The sequence below is a fragment of the Nelumbo lutea genome, chromosome 1 (assembly GCF_056320005.1).
Source record: "Nelumbo lutea isolate HS-2025 chromosome 1, American lotus-T2T, whole genome shotgun sequence".
In the NCBI taxonomy this organism is placed as follows: Eukaryota; Viridiplantae; Streptophyta; class Magnoliopsida; order Proteales; family Nelumbonaceae; genus Nelumbo; species Nelumbo lutea.
Genome location: NC_142684.1, coordinates 162,197,966 through 162,218,943, shown reverse-complemented (window position 1 = coordinate 162,218,943; position 20,978 = coordinate 162,197,966). Strand labels below are relative to the sequence as shown.

General features: G+C 37.6%; 1 protein-coding gene across 1 annotated transcript; it reads left to right on the top strand.

The window, feature by feature from the left end:
* Positions 1 to 3,702: 3,702 nt before the first annotated feature.
* On the top strand, positions 3,703 to 20,045 carry RHON1 (Rho termination factor). The gene is made up of 2 exons (XM_088960184.1): positions 3,703 to 3,862; positions 18,660 to 20,045. Exons 1-2 carry the CDS (start codon positions 3,820 to 3,822, stop codon positions 19,793 to 19,795), a joined length of 1,179 nt encoding a protein of 392 aa, XP_088816310.1. The 5' UTR covers positions 3,703 to 3,819; the 3' UTR covers positions 19,796 to 20,045.
* The last annotated feature ends 933 nt before the right edge of the window (positions 20,046 to 20,978 follow it).

The following is a 20,978-nucleotide window of genomic DNA, read 5'->3' as shown; positions in this document are numbered from 1 at the left end:
ATTAATTTAAGGGGGATTAAGGGTAACTAGGATTTCATGAAAGTAAAAACTCTATATGCACTCTTAAAAGCATATGCATCCAATTGCACATTGGGAACATCTCTTTGTGAATTTTATATACTTGCAAATTTGGTTTACCATTTTTAGAAGCATGTTGATACAAATGCTAATAGTACCAATGGATGATAGGTATGTTAAGTGAACTTTCTATCCTTATTATAGGTGCTTTGAGGCATTTCTCTCTTCTAGTCCATGTACACTAAGGATCTTTAAAATGGACATGAACAAAAAGTGTTTGGTTTGTAATTTGTATACAATATACTACTAGCATTTTGAGTATCACCTCATGGTATTATGTTTATTTCTTTCATTTGAATGTATTCATAAGGGTGTGTTTACATGTAGATGCATGATAAACTAAGCAGGTCCAGCAAGTTATGATTTATTTTTATTTTCTTTTTTCATGTCAACATGTACAGAAACATTTGTATGGAGATTGGATGGACCAATCCAGTCCAAAATATTTATTAGACTGGATTAGACCTGATCCGCTCGTAACAAATTTATATTGAATTTCGTTGGATTAAGCCAATATTTGGTCCATTGATATAAGAAAAGAATATGTGTCAATGGACCGGGTTTGGGTTGAAACCAATCTAAATCAAAATGAATTTGAACAGATTGGGCGGTCCAGACATTGAATTGGACTGGTCCAAATTGGTGCAAAACATTCATTAGATTGGATTGGACGCGGTCCATTTATAATGGACTCACACTGGACTGGATCGGATTGGACCAAATCTAGTACGATTGACACCCCTGCCTGTATCTATATCACTTAGACTTTTTGATATTTTTATATCACTTTAGTGTTTTTTAAGTTGGAATAATGTTCAATATTCATGGTTAGTTTATTAAAGATTGTATCCATGTATTCCCATTGTGGTATTGTTGAAGAAATTGGACATGGGCTGAACTTAATAGCCATATGGGAATCAAAGAACTGTTGTCCAGTCCAATTTAGTAAATCAAGTACCTCCTTGTAATGGATAATAAATTTCTCTCATGAGGGTAATTTTGTAAAATTTGATCAAGGTTTGTACTTTATTATAAGCCAAAGCTATGTACAAGTTGACTATAGAATAGAACCATCAAGTCTCTCATGCAGGAAGAGTTGTGCATGAACATGATGTTTGTAATAGAAAAAAATTCATTTAATTTTTTAATCACTTCTATCTGAAATAGGGGTCTGTTTTGGTTTATGGGGCTATATTCAGTAAGAGAATTTGTTTGTTTTCTCATACAACATTTCTTGCAGAAATCTGAAGAGTTTGGACTTGCTTGCAATTGTGACGTAAATAATTAGCTTACATGATCCCTTGCTATTTCAATTTGGAATCCATTTAAAGTGGTTGGCCTCCTACATATGCAATTCATAAATTAAATGATGGGAAGGATATTTCTATGGTTTTTCAGCATGGTATAGAAATTTGAGATTATAAAATATGGATTTAGTAAACGATGCACACTTGTGTGCTATAGCTAAAGCATTACTTGGGTAGTTGGGTAGATGTTATCAGAAATGGCCATGGGGTTCCAAATAAGCCAAACCTTCTGCTAATTAAGGATATTATTATTATTTTTATAGTTGGTTTATTATTGTAGTTGCCAAGGATATTATTTTATTCTTTTGATCATTGCTATTGTTTATTATCATTAGCAAAAATTGGTTGATAGTTCTTATTATTGATACTATTTTCCAGTTTATTTGTTTATTCATTTTCTACTTAAACCTCCATTGGTTTATTTGAGAATCACTGAGGCACACATTGTCTTTTGTCCCTTGTAGAGAGCTCCATTTAGTTGGTCATCAATGAGCGTGGAGCTTGGGTATCTTAACGGAGTGAGCATGGTATCTAATGTTCTTGGTTGGATTGCTATTGGATCATATTACATTCAATTTTTTGTTGCTCCTCATGCTCATACATGTTTATTGAAAATGGGCTCAAGGACAAAGTGCCTAAAGGGAAAAGTGGATTTGGCTACTACAGGTTTAAGACATGTGATTAAGTACCTATTTAATATATTTGACTACATGTTCATTTTTATTTGCAAATTTTGAATATTATATGTTTAAGTGAATATCATGGTTTGAAGTACAAGTGCCAACTTTGAATGGGGAGAGAGATTGGAGTAAAGAGAGAGAGCAAGAGAAAGAAGGGGAGGGAGGAAGATAGGGTGATAGGAAATGATTTTTTGCTTTGTTCTTTCTTCCTTCTATATTTTTGGTTGGATATGGGTAATAAGGTCTTATAGAACCCACGATTTTTTAGAGATCTCGCTATGGATTATTGAGATGTTTTCCATTAGTGAAGTTCGAAAGGTTGATATACCCTATTTCATGAAAAATGATGCATGCGATTAATCATGATCATCTATTTATCAAGCAGGGACATTTTCTAGATAGTGATAATTAAGCTCACCTTAAATGTAATCTCTATAATCCAAGTGTTGGGACTAACGTTTTGACAATATGGTATGGTGGTATTCCAAAAGTTTCGAGTGAGAAGAACCATCAAATGGACACCTAAAACCTTTTGACTCCTCTTCCTCCCAAATGAATCAAATTTACCTATAGATTTTTCAAAGAAATTGGAATTGGGAAAGTTGGTTCTTAACTGTAAGAATCTATAAGTTTTTTCTTGATCAAATCTCATTTCTTCCTTTTCTCTTTCTATTTATTTGTTTCATTATTTATTTCCTTTATCAAAAGCAAGAACTACACTAATTTCCTTAATTTTTCCTTTTCTGTTTCTATTTATTGGATCTTTTAATAATTTATTTTCCTTTTTGATTGAGCAGGATTTTACCGAAGATGAAAAATCAGTTGAGACAATCACCAGTATGATTCTATGTCATGGCGTTGAGAGACAACGATGTCCATTGAAGAGAAGGCATTAACATGTCTATGTAAAGAATAAGATTTTTTTTTTTTGTAAGAAGCATATTAACCTTTCTTTAAATTCATATGGGCGGTGCTTGTTACACCACCCCGCTAGTAGTTATATTAAAAAGTTAATTCTTATTGATATTAGGGCCCAAAAGTTGCCTTTATTGACTATAATTACTTGTAAATATTTTGAAACCCAAAATATAAATACGATATACACCCGGTACGGGCATATCATATACATACTTCAAATACACAATTGTGTCCTGCATCAACTTTATTTTGGTCTGGCTCAAGTGAATCTTAGGTTCTATCAATCCTCCATAAGTTCTTACCAAAAAAAATTCCTCCATAATGAAATGGGCCTTAGTAATCAATTACACAATCTCAGACTCCCAATGACCATCCCACCGTCCGTTGTACACTTCAACCATGAATAGTGTATGCTATGATCTGCTTACTTTAGGTTGGGTTTTTATGTGGGGTTGGCTTGTATAGTTGTATTTCAAATACACACAGATGCCATGTTCAGTGACATGACGAAAACCTGTAAATTTGGGTCAGGTTCAAGCCCAAATTTCCTAATCACCAATGGGGAGATGGGCTCGTGGGCTGTGGGCTTTATCTCACTCCTGTTCTGTTAGTTTCTTTCCGGTTTCCACTGGTTAAGTGTCATTTTGGATCTTCTGTAGGGGTATTTTCGACTAAGTAGGTGGATTTGGGTTATATTACTGAAAAATCCCTTATCATTTACCACAAAGATATCCGCTGTCCAAATTCCAAACAAAGGTTTTGAGAGGAACGAGCACACGAAAGAAATGCAGAACCGCCATTAAACCTCACCGTCTCACACCGGCTCTGCTTTGCGAATGATGTCTAGAGGAGTCCATCTCGTTTCTAATAATATTCCAGGTACGGCCTCTACTTAGTCTCCAATTTCTCTGTTTTGTTCGAATGGTACTATTTTATTTTTTTTGTAGTGTTTTCCGCGTTTCTCACTTGCTGGACTGGATATTACAATATGCAGAAAGCTTTGAGTGTTCTTGTTTCGGCTGTTTTTCTAAATGGGTCATTAGAACTTCATCGGTTGAGTGTTTCCTTTTCCTCATTAGTTTTGTTGTTGTTGTTGTTGTTATATGGGTTCGTGAAGTTCAATTGCTTGGCTCAGTTGTTGGGGTTTTGTACTACCAAAGAGTGAATAAACCTTTCCCTCCCTTTTTGGGTATTTGGCTCTGCAAATGTGCTAAGCAAATTTTTGTTAACCTTCTTGGTTTGGATAAGAAGGGGTGCTTGTGAAAAATTTTTCTGGCATCTTTTGAAAATTTGAGGAAGGTTTTTGGAGTTCCATTCTTAACTGGGTTTTCGTGGTGGAGAGTTTGTTTTAGCTTAAGTTCCTTTTTTTTTTTTTCAAACTCATTACACTAATTGGATTGTATACTATTATTTTCTTTGATGGCTAACAAAGTACGAAGTAACAGGAACATTTTTAATTAAAAAACAAGGGAAGGGTGTAAATTAAATGAGTCATGAAACGTATAATATATGAATGAAAATAGTTCCTTCGGAGTAGGATTCTAGATTTTTTTTTTTTTTTTTTTTTCTGGAAAGTTGAAAATCAGAAAAAAGGGTGACTTGCAGAAATAGAGTTCATTTGCTCGACTTGCAGACAACTTTTAATTTCTTTATTTTCTTTATACCACTTTTAGACCTTTTTTGTTACGTTTTTTTTTTTCCTTTTTAAGTAGATAGGTTTAGTTGGCATTACGATTCTTTCAAAGAATTAATGGAATAATGGTTTCACAATTCACATTTGATATAGATACATTTTGTCACTATTGGGACTCTTGCCAGAATTATCATGAATCAACTTTCAAACTAGTACAAAATAAACATTTGTAAGCTGCATTTCCTTCCACAGAATTTGGTAATATTGCCTGAAAACTTAGGGATTTGGTTCTTACAAATTTCACATACAACTGAGTTGTAAAATGCATGGATAGTTGATTTTTTCTTGCTCCTCAATGTGTCTCCTTTGTTCCATCCTTAAAAAGACTTTTGGCATCCGATCTAACACCCACTAAAATACAGTTCCCTATTTCCTCATAATCTCCAGAGACTAAATTGGTGAAGGGTTGTCACCTGATGAGAACCTCTTGGCTCTCATGGTAAAGTCAATAGGTGGCCCCCTAGATAGCTATATAGTAAATTCCTGCAAGGAGGTTCTTAGGTGTCTCAAATGGAAGTACTCAACTTCACATCTCAAAATGTTTACTTACCTCCTCGTCATTCAAATTTGCACTTGAAATTTTGTTCATAATTTCATATTTCAAATTGATTTTTAGCTTGGGCATACCTTCAAAGTATTTCATGATAGCTTTTAGATATGCCAAATACTACTATCTATGTTTGTATTGAAGGCATGTTTTATACACCCTTCTCCACTCACCTACCTCCCCTACAGATATTTGGGAACTGGTTTTTCATGATGGATCCATTAAGGGTATCCCCCACAATACTTAGCAGAAAAGGGTCTTGCCAGAGGCTGCCTTGTGAAGGGAATAAGCATCTTATGTGAATGAAAAATAAAGTCTAATGTATTGCTTCTTTAAGAGTCTTTAATTGGCTTTGGTATTTTGCTTTCAAGAGTTGGAGTGATGAATGCAGAAGATTGACTATTTGTTGATATTCGTCTAGAACTAAAAGAAACTGAAACCCATCAATGTTTACAATTGATGAAGCAGTGCTGTTATCATTTTAGAGACTGCTATGGAAAGAAGCTAACAATATGACAATCATATAGCATGAAAATCTTCTCTTTGACAGTATTTCATCACCCTACTATGATTATGGAGGATTTACAGATGATATTTTTTGCTGAAAGAAATTTAACCTTGATTTTGATGAAACTTCATGGACTGTTAGGAGAAATATAGTTGCACACTTAATACTCAAGATATAATAGCATACATCGGCATATATGAAATAAAAACAGATTGAGAATACCAATTAAAAAAAGAGAATATTAAGAGACTTAAATAGATATTTCTGTCTAATTCATAAAAAAATAGATATTTTTAGTCTTTTAGCCAACTTCCCTTTTATATGTATCTCATTCATTTGCCATTTTAATCACGGTTGCAACTTGGGCAGGCTCAGGTTGGCCTTTTGTCAAATATTGAATGGGCCTGACCTGAGCCTGAAGCATTGTAAAATGCTAGCTTGGAAATCCTCTTTTTAAAATTGTATGCCTTTATTCTTTTTTCTCTTTTTGATTTAGTATGTGGGTTGTATTCAGAATAGTTAGTCATCCAATCAGAGGATCCTTATTTGCTCTTTCAGGACAAAATCTTCAGAAACTTTCAAGTTTCAATGATTTTAATGAAGTATTGGAAAGTTTTGATCATATTCTAAAATTTTATGTCTCAGATGTTTAGTATATCAATGAAATCCACAATATTCTTGATATATCACCAGTATAACAGAGATATGAGGGGAAAAAATTTATTGAAATATTTTGTATCAGCCTCTAGCAAAATGGGGATGTTTTGGAATATTTTATTTCTTTATATTTCAAAGCTGAGTAGCGGACACCCTAATCTGTTCAGGCATGCATCTTGCCTTGTCCTCAGGCTGCACTATAGTTGTAATTCCAGTCCTTTTTTCTTTCTTTCTTTCTTTATTTTTTATTTTTTGTTGGGTTGCACTTCTTGCTTTTAGAACACTGATAAGAAGCAGGTAAACTTGGATGCTTTTTAGCTTTTATGATATTGCATCCATGCCTGACCTGACTTGGACTAATTAATTGTAACCTTACTTGTTCCAGCTAGAGTTGTTCCCTTGGGATTGAGCTGTTTTTGGGTCTGAAGACTGGATGGCTTGTCGCTTCTACAATTGGCTCAATGACCTCCTTGACTTGCAATCCTTATTTTGTGTCCTTGAAACCCCTTTTTGCTTTTCATGTTGCATGCTTTCTCACAGGGTCTCATTTTTCTTTTTCTTTTTTCTCACCTTTTGCACCTAAGCCATGTTAGCTTTAAGAAAACGATGATGATTCAGGCAATTGAGTTAAATAAGAACAAACATTTCCTTGTCCATGCTCCAAAAGAGTGATTGAGGAGGTATTTAGAAGCCATCTGGCACTGAACGTTGTTGGTTTTTGTTTTTCAGTAGCATTTGAAGGCAGAGAATTATCAATTAAATTAGAGTACTTCCAATTGGTAACTGGAAAGTGAAATTAGTTCATCAATTGTAATCATTAGAGGTCTTACATTTTAGAACTCTTAGGTGCTCGGTTCATGGTTCTGAAAAAGGGTGGTATTGTTCCAGAACCATACCGATTCTTCTTCTTCTTTTGAAAATGACCATCTTCATGGTTCATTTTTTGAACCATGCTATGTGAGCATTGATTGTACAATTCATGATACATATACTTTCACTATTTACTTTTTTTTTTTTTTATCAGTAAAGGTAAATATTATTAAACAGTATATCAAACTTGAGGTTACAAATGTGTGGGTAGGTTACCCACACCCATAGAGATAATCAAATACAACTAGAAACTGCACTCCCCATACCCAGCCTTACAAGTTAGCCCAAAATAACTGCTGCCTATTTGCCCTCTGTTTAGCTAAAATATCTCCCATGCCATTTGAAATTCTTCTCACCCATTTAAAAGTAACATTTAAATCCCTTGTTAACGTTTCAATTTCCCTGATCCTGTGCCAGTAAACCCAAGGAGTTCGTCTGTGAAATTGTGTCCAGGAAATTACCACCTGATCCTGTTTCTGTAAACCCAAAGTCCCAGTTCAGACCAGAATTATTGTAGGTCACAAATTTGGAAATGGGTTCAGATTTATAGTTTGACAAAGGTTGTTCTCCCAATCAAAGGTCTTCCCAAAACAAGACCTTGTTCCCATTTCCCACATCATATAGAATATGGTTGAGGAAGGATAGACCTCTTGAATTGCTTTCTAGGGAGATGTTGATGAAGCATTAAGCTGTGTTTGGTTGCAGTGCAATTTTATTTGCACTAGTACAAATGCATGGGAGTGCAGATGAAAAAAATGCAAATTCTCATTTTATTCTGTTTTGGGTTTTACTTTATTCTGCTTCATGTCTTAATTTACATCATTTATATTGCAATCAAACAAAATAAGCTAAAATATGAAACAATAATAGGTCAAAATTTACATTCAAATTGTTTTCACTTTCATGGTTTTGCATCAGTGCAACTTTATTTGCATTGCAGCCAAACACAACATTAGGGGCTATTTTTTGCATCCCAGCCATTGTTTGACTGCCCATGTATACTTTCAATTACCCTGTGTTAGAGCCTTTCTTATTTTAACAGGAATCTCTAGAGCCATTTTCCTAGGGAGCTCTATTTTTCTGGACTAGGTTCCCTATCCTAAGTCTCCCTTTGTCTTTTGGTCTACACACCTACTCCCATTTCACCAAACTATCTTTCTTTTCTTCTCTTGGTTCCCGGAGGAAGTCCATCATCTTCTCCAACTTTCCTACTATTTTGATTGGAATTTTAAAGGTGGACAAGTAATAAACAGGAAAGTTAGCCAAAGTAGCTTTGATTAAAGTTATTTTCCCTCCTATGGATATATAATTTCTCTTCCATAAAAATATCTTATGAGCAAATCTCTCCACAACCAGATTCTAAAGGCCTTCAAATCTTGGGTTTCCTCCCAAGGGGAGACGGGAGACCTAAGTAATCCAAGGGCGAACATCCAACTCCTAACTTCACACCCTAAGATTCCTGCTATTCTAAAAATTTCCTCCTCTTATTGATTTAACTCCACAACACAACTTTTTCCTAGGTTAATCTTCAAGTTGGACACTTTTTCAAAAGAACTAAGGATTTCTTTAAGGTACCCTAGGGAGGAGGGGCTGGCATCTTCATAGAAGAGAATTATATCATCTGCAAAATGTAAGTGGGTTACCACTATCCATTTCTTCCCACCTTCCAACTCCTGATCAGGTTGTTTAAGTCCTCCTTGATGTTCATTTTGCTAAGCACCTCCACAACTAGAGCGAAAGGGGATAAGCTGGGAAGAAATCTCTAGCAGTTCCATTAATCAGGATGGAGTAATGCACTGATCTTATGCAATCCTTAATCCACTTTCGCCACCTATTCCCAAACCAAACTTCTCCATAACCTCAAGCAAGAGAGACCAATCCAGTCATAGGATTTCTCTAGGTCAAGTTTACAAATGAAACCTTTCCCCTAGCTTTCCTATTTTCTGCTACACACTCATTACCCACTAGAATTTGGCCAACTATTTGTCTGCCTTCCACAAAGACTCCTTGAAAAGGTAATATTATTGAGGGTAAGACCTTTTTCAGCTTACCTTCCAACACTTGAGCTACAATTTTATAAAAGCTTCCCACCAAACTAATAGGTTTGTAGTCTCTTGGTGTTGTGGCTTCTTTCTTCTTGGGAATTAGGGCAATAAAAGTGGCATTTGTTCCTGGTGAAATCTCCCCTTTTTGGTGGAACTCCTCAAAGACCTCAGTAAATCAATTTTTTTTAAAAATCTTCTAGCAATCATGATAGAAGGCCATAGAGAAGCCATCTGGTCCAGGGGCCTTTGATCTTTCCATTGAGAAGATGGCATCTCTGTTTTCCATTTTTTTTATCAATAACAATAGGCTTTATTAATGAATAAGATTTGTGAAGCTTTAATTACAGAAAGGGGGAGGTAAACTATCTTAACTCCCCAATAACAAAAGGACAAAGAAAAAATCTAAAAATTAGCCCAAAACTGAGAATCCTTAACCACCCCTTGCTTAGCTAACCCATCAGTCATTGAGTTAGCACTTCTCTTCACCTAGTTGTACTTCACTTCAATATTCTTATTCAGCCATTTAAATTTTTTTCTTTTCATTGCTGTAGCTCCATAAACCACTGTTGTCTCCTTTCAGTCACCTAATCACCACCTCTGAGTCCCCTTCAATAACTAAGAATCTGATGTTTAATTCTCTTACTCTTTGGGTTCCTTCAAGAACTGCTAGAATCTCAGCCCTAAGAGAGTGGTTTATGGAGCTAATAATCCCATCCTCATTCCTGAACACATCCCCAATCCCAGAAGGCCCTGGATTCCTTAAGCTACTTCCATCAAAATTCAGTTTTATGAATCCAGCCGGGGGGGGGGGACCAAGAGGGCTTAGAGGTTCTCTTACAATGGGTAGAGGTAGTTACCTCTTTCCATTTTCTCAATAAGTCATCCATGGAAAATTCAGAGAATAGCTCCATATATTTTAGCTACTGAGCGCATCTCTGTTCTCCTTAATTGTGAAGTTGCATTCCAAAGCCCTTGACTGAGCACTTGTTAGCCTATTCCACTCAAGGTCTGGTAGGTCTTGCCTACTTTCAACCAGTCTAGAAAAAATACTTTGAAATGTACTACAAAGGATTTGATGACCTCCCCTTCCCTTCTAGTTTCCTGCCCATCCACCTCTACTACATTAATAAAGTTATTCCTTCTCCCATTTGTAATAGAACGGAAAAAAAAAACTTGTGTTCTCATCCCCCTCTTGAAGCCATTTGCACCTAGACTTTTGCCTCCAAGAGATTTCTTCCTTAGAAGCTCCTCTAATTCTACCTTCAACTTCCACCTTTCTTCTTTCTTGTCTAAGGCTTCAATTTTTGATGAAATTCTCTCTTGAACTTCTTCTAGCCTTCCATAGTACGAATTGTTCCAGATCTTGATTCTTTCTTTTAGATCCTTTAACTTTCTCATGAGTCTAACACCCTTTTTCCTATTTCTAGGTCTGCATTCTCCCCATCAGGACTTAATTCTTTCTTTGAAGGTAGGGTCCTTTAACCACATAATCTCGAATAGGAAGGGTGATGGGCCACCTAGCAACTTTTCTTGTCCTAAACAAATGAGGCAATGGTCTTAGGTTACCCCAGGCCCAGGCAAGGCCCTTGTAGTCAAATTTTCTCACAAACCTTCCCAGTCTACTGAGAACAGAAATTTATCAAGTTTTGAGCAGGTTGGGTTGGCTTGGTAATTTGATCATGTGAAATCAGCTTGTAATTCAACTCAAAAGCATCAACTAAACTGTTAAACTTTCTCATGCTTTGGGTAATTCTTTGATTTGGGTTGTTGGTTTCTCCAAGCACCAACCCTCCCACAAACCCCTGACTACACTCAATTCCTCCCAAATTTGGTTCCTCCCTCTACAAATTAGGGCCATAGACATTGGTCAACACCCATTCCCTTCCATTGGCTACCCTTTTAACTTTTGTTGAAAGTTAATCAGTTTTATGGTGTTTTTTCTGAGTAGATTTTATGTTAGTTGTTAGATAGGAGGTGGGGACCACAGTAGTTATGTGAGTCCAAATTTTATTATGTTTTTGAGTGTTATATATGCTGTTTTATGTTTTGTCGCCCTATAAGGGCATAGTTGTCTTGGTACTGTTCTATTATTTTTAGTATAAATAATAAGTGAAGGGAGCGGCCAAATTATTGATCTCTTTTCTTTTCAACTTCTCTTCTTCTCCTTCTCTCTTCCTTCTCTCTTCAAGAAACTATTTTTCTTTCATATTTTTTAATTCAACATATTTCTACTTGGTATCAAAGCATTGGTTAGGGTATCTTGAAGCATTCTCATGCAGCCCTAGATCAGCTGACTGCATGAAGTAGTAAAGGGCTGATCGATCTACTATAGATTGCCCAGTTCTTGGATTTTTTGGTGGGATCTAGTCATCAGGAAGGTGATTTACTGTTCGACATCAAAATCAGGAAGAATTGGAGTACGAGGAAGAGTCCTAGAAAAGTTGGACTCTTTGTTTTTGATCTGATCTTGGGCACCCAGGTATTGTTAGGTTTCTTTTGATTTTCTGAAGATGACGGTTTGGTTTCTGGAATTTTCTGAGCCTCCCAGAGTGATCGATTCATTCTTCTCTTTGTTGGGAGGTGTGGGGAGGAGAGAGATTTCTCTTCAGGTAGGGTTTTCTTCTTCCGGAAGGGTTGGTTTCTGTGTGTGTGATGTTAAATTATTTTTTGAAGGTCTCCAATCTATTTTTTTCTTATTGTTGAACTGTTTGAAGATGAAGAGTTGGAATACCGAGATGAAATCTACCGGTACTATGGGACTGGGTGTTGGAGGTAGTAGTGATATTTTGGGGTATGGGATCATTACTACAGTAAAATTTGATGGTACAAATTATTTGGAGTGGGCACAATCAGCTAAGATGGTTATTGGTGCTCGTGGAAAATTAGGGTATCTCATTGGGGAGGAGAAGAAACCTGATATAGACTCTTCCCGATGGGTGTAGGAGAATTACATGGTAATGTCCTGGCTGTGTAATTCTATGTTTCCTCATATTGCAAAAAATTTCCTATGGGTAATACTGCTAAGGAGATTTGAGATGAAGTGACTAAAACCTACTCTCAGAAGCAAAATGAATTCAGAGTCTATCAGTTAAGAAATCATGTGATAAGTATGAAATATGGAGAAAAACCTCTTGCTATGTATTTCTCCATGCTAAAAACCCAATGGCAAGAAATAGATCACTTAGAAATTGTTGTATGGGAAAGTGTGTAAATGATGTAGCAACTTATCATAGACTGGTAGAGAGGAATAGGGTTTTTGAGTTCTTGGCAAGGCTGAACCCTGAATTTGACATTGCTAGGCAGCATATTCTTTCTAGGAAGGGTGTGACACTCTCTCAAGCCTATGCCTTTGTCTTTGGAGAGGAGAGTAAGAGGAATGTAATGTTGAGACAGTCAGGGATTGACCAGCCGACTATGGTTGGTACAACAAAACCTAAGCCGAATGGAGACATGGGGAGTAGTGAGACTAGAAGGGAAGATAAGGACTTGGTGTGTGATTATTGCAAGAAGCTTAAGCATATCAGGGACATTTGTTGGAAGCTTCATCCAAATCTTATACCTGCTAGGATAAGAAACAAGAAGGGAAATGCAAATGTCGTCACTACAAGAGACTCTTCGACCCCTCTTTCCCAAATTGATTGGGAATCCATTGCAGTGGAAGCAGTGAAAATAGAATTGGAGAGGTTTGCACATACAGGTAGTTCATATGCGACTGCAAATCTTGCATCCACTTCAGGTAAGGAGGGACCTCCTTGGATTATAGACTCAGGAGCATCTGAGCATATGACTAATGCCCCTACCCTTTTCAGTTCCTATTAGTTGTGCTCTGGTAGAGACATAGTCTCTACAGCAGATGATTCACATATGCCCATTGCTGGGAAGGGGACAGTTAGAGTGACCAATGATATAACTCTGTCTTCTGTTTTACACGTCCCTAGACTTCATACCAACATAGTGTCTGTTAGTTCTTTGACAAAAAATTTAAATTGTTCCATGACCTTTTTTCTTGGTAATTGTGTTTTGCAGGATTTGGAGTCAAAGAAAATGATTGGGAGTGGTCATGAGGTGAATGGAGTTTACCTTTTGGATGAAAACTTGGGAAATAGTTGATCTCCCCCCAGATAAGGAGACAATCGGATGTAGATGGGTATTCACAATGAAGTATAAGGCCGATGGCAAGATAGAGAGGTACAAGGCAAGGTTAGTAACAAAAGGGTATGGTGTTGATTATCTAGAAACCTTTACACCAGTAACTAAGATGAGTTCAGTTCGTATCCTTTTATCTCTAGCAACCACCTATTCATGGCCCTTGTTCCAGCTTGATGTCAAAAATGCCTTCCTCAATGGTGATTTACAGGAGGAGGTATATATGGACATTCCAGTAGGCTTTTATGAAAATGTTGGTAAAGGAAAGGTGTGCAGACTTAGAAAATCTCTGTATGGACTGAAATAGTCACGTAGGGCTTGGTTTGACAGGTTCAAAGGGGCACTCATCCGTTTTGGATACACACAGACACAGTTTGATCACACCCTCTTTGTGAAGAGGAGAGATGCTCTGGTGTCAATTCTGATTGTGTATGTGGATGATATAGTGGTGACAGGAAATGATCTGGAGGAGATTGATAATATCAAAAAATCATCGCAGCAAGAATTTGAGATCAAAGATCTTGGTGAGCTCAAATACTTCTTGGGGATTGAAGTTGCAAGATCTAAGCATGGAATCTTCATTTCACAGAGAAAATATGTGCTTGACCTACTGTAGGAGACTAGGAAGCTAGGTACCAAACCAATAGACACTCCTATTGATCCAAATTACAAAATTAATGGTGTGGATGGTGAGTTGGTGAAGGATGTGGGGAGATATCAAAGAATGGTGGGCCGACTGCTGTATTTGTGTATGACACGACAAGATATTTCTTATACTGTCATTGTTGTGAGTCAGTACATGCATGCACCTCGGGTTCAGTACTGGAAAGCTATTGAGAGAATACTTGCATATCTGAAAAAGCACCATGGTAGAGGCATTCTTTTCTCAAATCATGAGAATCTGAAGCTAAAATCCTATACAGATGTAGATTGGGCAGGATGCTTAGATGACAAAAGGTCTACATCAGGAATGTGTACCTTTGCAGGTGGAAACTTGATCTCCTAGAAGAGTAAGAAGCAAGCGGTTGTGGCAAGGTCAAGTGCAGAGGCTGAGTATAGATTCATGGCTCATGGTGTCTTAGAACTTCTTTGGGTTAGATCTCTTTTGAGTGAGATTGAGGTGAAAGTAGAGGAACCTATGATATTATATTGTGACAATCAGGTTGTAATCGATATTGCCCAAAATCCAATTCAGCATGATAGGACAAAACACATTGAAGCTGATAGACACTTTATAAGAGAAAGGGTAACAATCGGAAAAGTTTGTTTGCCTTATGTCTCTTCAGAGTTGTAGTTGGCTGATGTTCTCACTAAAGGGGTGGCAAAGAACAAGCTTGAACATGATTTACGCAAGTTGGGAATGTGTGACATTTACTCCCAACTTGAGGGGGAGTGTTGAAGATTAATCGGTTTTATGATGTTTTTCTGAGTAGATGTTTTATGTTAGTTGTTCGATAGGAGGTGGGGATCACAATAGTTAATGAGTCCAAATTTTATTATGTTTTTGAGTGTTATATATGTTTTATGTTTTGCCGCCCTATAAGGGCATAGTTGTCTTTGTACTGTTCTATTAATTTTAGTATAAATAAGAAGTGAAGGGGGTGGCTAGTATATTGCTCTCTTTTCTTTCAACTTCTCTTCTTCTCCTTCTCTCTTCCTTCTCTCTTCAAGAAACTACTTTTCTTTCATATTTTTTAATTCAGCAGATTTCTACTTCATCATTGAGACTAAGTAGTTTTCAATGAGCTCTTCTAAACGCTCCAACTCCTCATTCTTCCAAATTGTGAGTATGCCTCCTAAAGCTCCTCAAGGTGCAGAGGCCCAATTTAGACATCTAATTTCCTAGATACTTCTAATCCACTTTCTATATATTTCAGCTAGCTTTGTCTCTTGAGCCAAGAACACTTCTTGCTTTTCTTTTTTTTTTTTTTTTTGATCAATAAGAGAAACTTTATTAAGAATTATGAAGCTTTAGGTACAATAAAGGGGGAGATAAAGAGTCTTATCGCCCCATCAGAAAATTACAATGAAAGAAGATTTAAAAATAGCCCAAAAAATAGCCTCTCTATTCACTCCTTGCTTGGCCAACCCATCTGCAAAAGAATTAGCAGTCCTTTTCACCCAGCTGTATTGTATCTCAATGCCTCTACATAGCCATAAGAATTTTTTCTTTTCATTATTGTAACTCCACAACCACCGTCCTCTTTCTTCAACCAGCTAATCACCACCTTTGAATCACCTTCCAAAATCAGCCGACTGATATTTAGTTCCCTTGCTCTTTGAACCCCTTCCAAAGCTGCGCGTATCTCAGCCCTAATAGAGTCTCCTTCTCCAATAGGGCCTGAGAACAGAGCAATAACAATCCCTTCCTCATTTCTGAAAACTCCCCCAATCCCAAAGGGCCCTGGATTCATTATGCTACTGCCATCAAAATTCACTTTTATAAATCCGGAGGGAGGAGGGGACCACAAGGGACTAAGAGTCCTCTTACACAGAGTAGAGGTTGCTATCTCTTTCCAGTTTCTTAGCAGGTCAGCAATAGGAAAGTCTGAAAACGGTTCCATAGTTTTTAGCCAGTGTGCAGCCCCTAAAAGTATTAGGTCTAATAGTTCTTCCAGGGATCTTTCCTTTTCTGAAAATATTTAAGAGTTTCTTTCCTCCCATAGTGACCAACACACGGCTGCCCTAATATTCCTCCACATCATCTTTCCTCGCTTCTTAGGTCATCTGAAAAACGAAGGGGAGAACAAACCTTGGACACTCTCAGGAGGGCTTCAAGTACACCCAAAGCGAGAAAGTACCCACTCCCAAACAGTTTTAGTAACCTTACAAGAGACCAAAAGGTGGTAATTGGATTCCCCATCATCTTTACAGAGAGAGCATCTATTAAGAAGTAAACAAGAATTGGGTCTTTTTTTCTGAAGTAGATCATTTGTATTTATTCTTTCTAGGAAAATTTCCCAACAAAAAAACCCAACCTGAGGAGGAATAGGCTTGCTCCAAAATTCCTTAATTGGAAAGGACACACCAGAAGGGACAAATGACTGAGTTAAGGTTTCAAAAACCGAAGCACCAGAGAAGGTTTCTGAAGTAGAAGGAATCCAAATTCTTGTGTCTTCCCTATTAGGATCAAGGAAGATATTCTCAATGATGGCTAATAAAGGTAAGAGGCTGTCCAAGTCTGTATCCCTAATTGCCCTTTGCAGGCCGAGGTTCCACCCAAAACCAGAAGTGGAGTCTGAAGGAACTAAAAAAGAAGAGATATGTTCATTTTTCAAATCTGACAGAGTATACAAGGAAGGAAACTGGTCCTTCAGAGTTGAAACCCCAACCCAAAGATGTTCCCAAAATTTTATTCGATTGCCAGAATTAATATCGTACCTGATCCTAATTAGCCTCCTCTTTTTGGCACTTGCTTAACCTCTCACATTCCAACTAATTATCTTCATTCTAGCATCTGAAAACAGTCCCTGAGCGCTCCTCCTGATTAAGTTCCTTTTCCTTTACCGTTCTCCTTTTCATAAATTATTTCAGTCACCAGTTTCTCTACTTCACTCTTCTTTTTCCTCTTCTCTTTATCCTTTCGTAAGTGAACTTTTATTTTTGCTGAAATCTCCAAGATACCCTTTTCTTTTGGATTTTGTTTTCTTTTTCTGGTTCTGGAATTCTCCTGCAGGGCACATGAAACCATTTCCAGCACCACTCCTTTTCTCCTCTTCTTCTAAAAGGGTGGAAAAATTGTTCATCACTAGACTGATAATCTTACCTTCTTCCTCCACCTCCTTACAATCCTCTCCTACAATCCCCTCAACAGGCTCTATGGCATTTGGGCTTTCAGTAAATATGGGTGGCTGTTCTCTAGCTGGATCTGCAAGCATAGGAGGAATAGGACCAAAGGTCACAAAGTTAGTACCAGAAGGAACAGGGTCTGAAAGCAAAAAAGGATAAACAGAGGGTGGAGGAGTAGAAGGTTTAGATCCTCCCTGTTCCAATCTTTTACAAGCTTCTCCTGGATTAGGCCCTTCTTGGTCGCCTTCAAGGTTAGATATCACCTTGCCTGCATCCTGTATCTGTCCCTCATTTGTTGCCATGCTCGGACCAGTGACTTTGGATCATAAGTTCTCATCAAGTGTAAGCATGATGCCATACTGGTTTTTGAGACACAACATATGACTTCCATGTCATGTTTACATCAGCGAATCATGTTTCCTGGTGAGAAATCTATAAAAAATTGTGTTAAAAAGAAAGGTTATTTTGCTGGTTCTGGAACTGGCAATAACATACAGAACATTGGTTGCATTCGTGAACCTGATGAAACATGAATGCAACCACGAACAGAACCCCTCTTTGGTGAACTAGAACCCAAATTTCTATTTCAAGTTAGCACATTTATTTACTACCAAAAGAAAAGTTACCACATTTATTTGCATTGCAATTGTGGAATAGACTCATAACAAATGCTATGATTGAATGGAACGAAATGAGTGTACTTTTGCGTGGGCACCAAAGACCATCTTGTTAAACTTAATTGGGAATTCTGTCTTCTACGTGGGTCTATGAAAGAAAAATAGGTGAAAACCACAACACAGAAAATTGTCATGTATGTTAGGGTAACATAAGAAATGAAAGGATCTTTATGCTTCTGTTGAGGAATCAGTAATTATTGCAACTAGAGACACATTAATGGTTAGATGCCAGCCTGGCCACTGGGGTTTGGCCCTTTCAAGTTGGTTCTTTTGGGTTGTATTGTAGTGGCCTGATGGTCTCTGTGTGTAGTCATTTTGGTAAGCGAGATTCTGATTTTTCCCTGTATTCTCTTATTCAATATTTGCATTATTAAAAAATAATATTCTTGATCTTGTTACTAGGACAAGATAAGAAATTATTAGATGCCGGATTAAGAATGCATGATTGCCAAAATCATATTGGTACTCAATTCCGTAATTCCATTATTAAGATATGTGTACTGTTCCGTGCAATTCTTTCCTGTGAAGAAGCATGCATTAATTGACTGGCTTTTTGAATGTAACTTATCCGTCTCTTTTGATGGTGAAGAAACTATTATATATTCAATTAAATGTGGATTCTGAATGGCATGGGTTGATTAGTAATGATAAGATCCAGGAAGCAGCAGGAAAAACATGCACTGAACTGTTTTACATGTATACTTGAAGACTTTCTACTATGAAGTTGGGCTTTCATTCTTGCAGGATATGGACCACCAGATGGAAGATGTCTTCCTTGCTCAAGAGTTTCTGGAAGTGCCATGGCTACACCATCTTATTCAACTTTTCCACAGGTCAAATCAATGAAAATCCTGGTTCTTGCTTACAAGAGAGCATCTATTGCATGTTCTGCTAATTCCAACAGTCACAGAAGAAACCCAGATTTCTCAAGACAAAACAGACAGGGGATCTCCAGAAGCAGGAATAGACAAACCCCAGAGAGAGAGAGCTCGGAAAACCTTGAAGAACCTGAGCTGTTATCATCAAAAAATGGGCCATTATTCTCACTCTCCAGCAGCCCAAGGTTTCAGGCTACTGCTACCCCGGGTCCAAGAGAAAAAGAGATTGTTGAACTGTTCAGAAAGGTCCAGGCTCAGCTCCGAGAGCGAGCAGCAATGAAGGAAGAAAAGAAGATTGAAGCCTCACAAGGACGAGGTAGGGAGAGTGAAACGGTTGATTCCCTTCTTAAACTCTTACGGAAGCACTCAGTTGAGCAAGGGAAGAGAAGAAGCAGTGGAACAAGCAAAAGCTTTGTCCTGGACCAATCGGAACAAAGCAACGTGTATGATGAAGAGCAGAATACAAGCTTCTTTGATTCGAATAGCATCACAAGGGATGAGGTGCAAGTATCAAGTGCTCCTTCATTTACAAGACCAGCTTCAAATTTCCGACGCAAGTCTCCGGTCCCTAGGGTAAAATATCAGCCTGTTTATTCAACGGAAGATGGTCCAAGCCTTACATTGGACTCTCCTCCGAAGTCATTAGGGAGGAGAAAGAAAAACATGACTGAGCCGAAGTTGAGGCGTGAACCAGAGCCTGAGCCCGAGCCCGAGCCCGAGGTGGAGCCAGAGCCAGAGCGAGAACCAGAGCCTGAGACTGAGCCAGAGGCTATCTTTTCAGATAGTGAAGGGGAAGCATTTGGTGAGTTGGTTGAATCGTCTTCTGACACTGAGGAAGTGTATCATGATGATGAGGTAATGGAGGAACCTACCAACCAGATGGACTTGAGTAAACTAAAGCTTTCTGAACTCAGGGTAGTTGCAAAGTCTCGTGGTGTGAAAGGTTTCTCCAAATTGAAGAAAGGCGAACTTCTGGAACTACTTGGTAGAAATCAGGCTTGATGTCAAACCAAACTGAGTCGGTCCCGTCCCCATAGACTATAGTATTTGAAAGAGTATCAGCTTTTAGTTCATTTATCTTCCTTCCTGTCTTTCTGAATCCATAGATATATGCTTTTTTGCTTTCTTATCCCCCACTACATTATGGAGTTCCAGGCTTTCCCTTGTTTGGCAGGGATTTTTGAATCAACTGTAGGATCTCTTCCGTCGTCCCTTTGTTCTCTGTTTGCTAATGGGACTATTTTTTCCGTGATATCTCTCATCTGATCTTGCTAACTGAACTCTGTACAAGTTGCAATTCCTGTATCCAGACCGTAAAATTGTGGGCCCCCTTCTTGAAACTTTGTCAAGAAAAATGAATCTTAGCGGTTTGATAAAGCAGAATAGGCCGCAAAAGTCAAAACTTGATTGGGTGGTTGACGTCAAAACTAACGGTCTAGATCGATGAGTCTGGTCCATTGATTCAACATTCCAGGTCGATGGAGTACCTAAGCTACATGTATCCAGCTACTTGGTTAGAATAGTGGACGACAAAATCAAGGGTTGAGAATTGAGATCGATCAGTTGATTTTTTTTTTTTCAAACGTGTCACTTTTTGAAAGGGGCACGCTTCCTATGGTGTCTGTGTCCCTTAACACGTGCCCAAAGGGAGTTGGACCTATACTGTTCAACGCATCCTACGGTAGAGATTGCAACAAAGGTTATAGTAGACGGATTGTGATTGCTTGTTCAAGGTGATTTCTTCTCAGTGATTACACACATGTAACATACGATGCCACATGCACCTTGGAGATGGAGGCATATGTTGAAGGATGCAAAGAATATTGTTAGGTCACATAGCCTAATGTCTTTTTTACATGTTAAAAGAAATATTAATGTAGCTCGTATATTTGTTAGAAGGTGTATGGAGTATGGTGACTAAAAAGTATGGACTCGCTTGGAATGATAAGGAATAAATCAAAGCGTTAAATATTTAAAGTATTCTTATGGTTTAGTAACTTATCCTATTGGTTAAAAAATGATTTAAATACCCTTAAGGTTCAGTTTGAAAGGAGTATAAATATAAATATGTACGGTATAAATACAAAAATATAAGGGTTTATATTCAACATTTGTATTTGTATTTCTTTTAAGCCGAGCCTTAAGTTTTTGACAATGGATAAAAACATCGCTACAATCTGTTCAT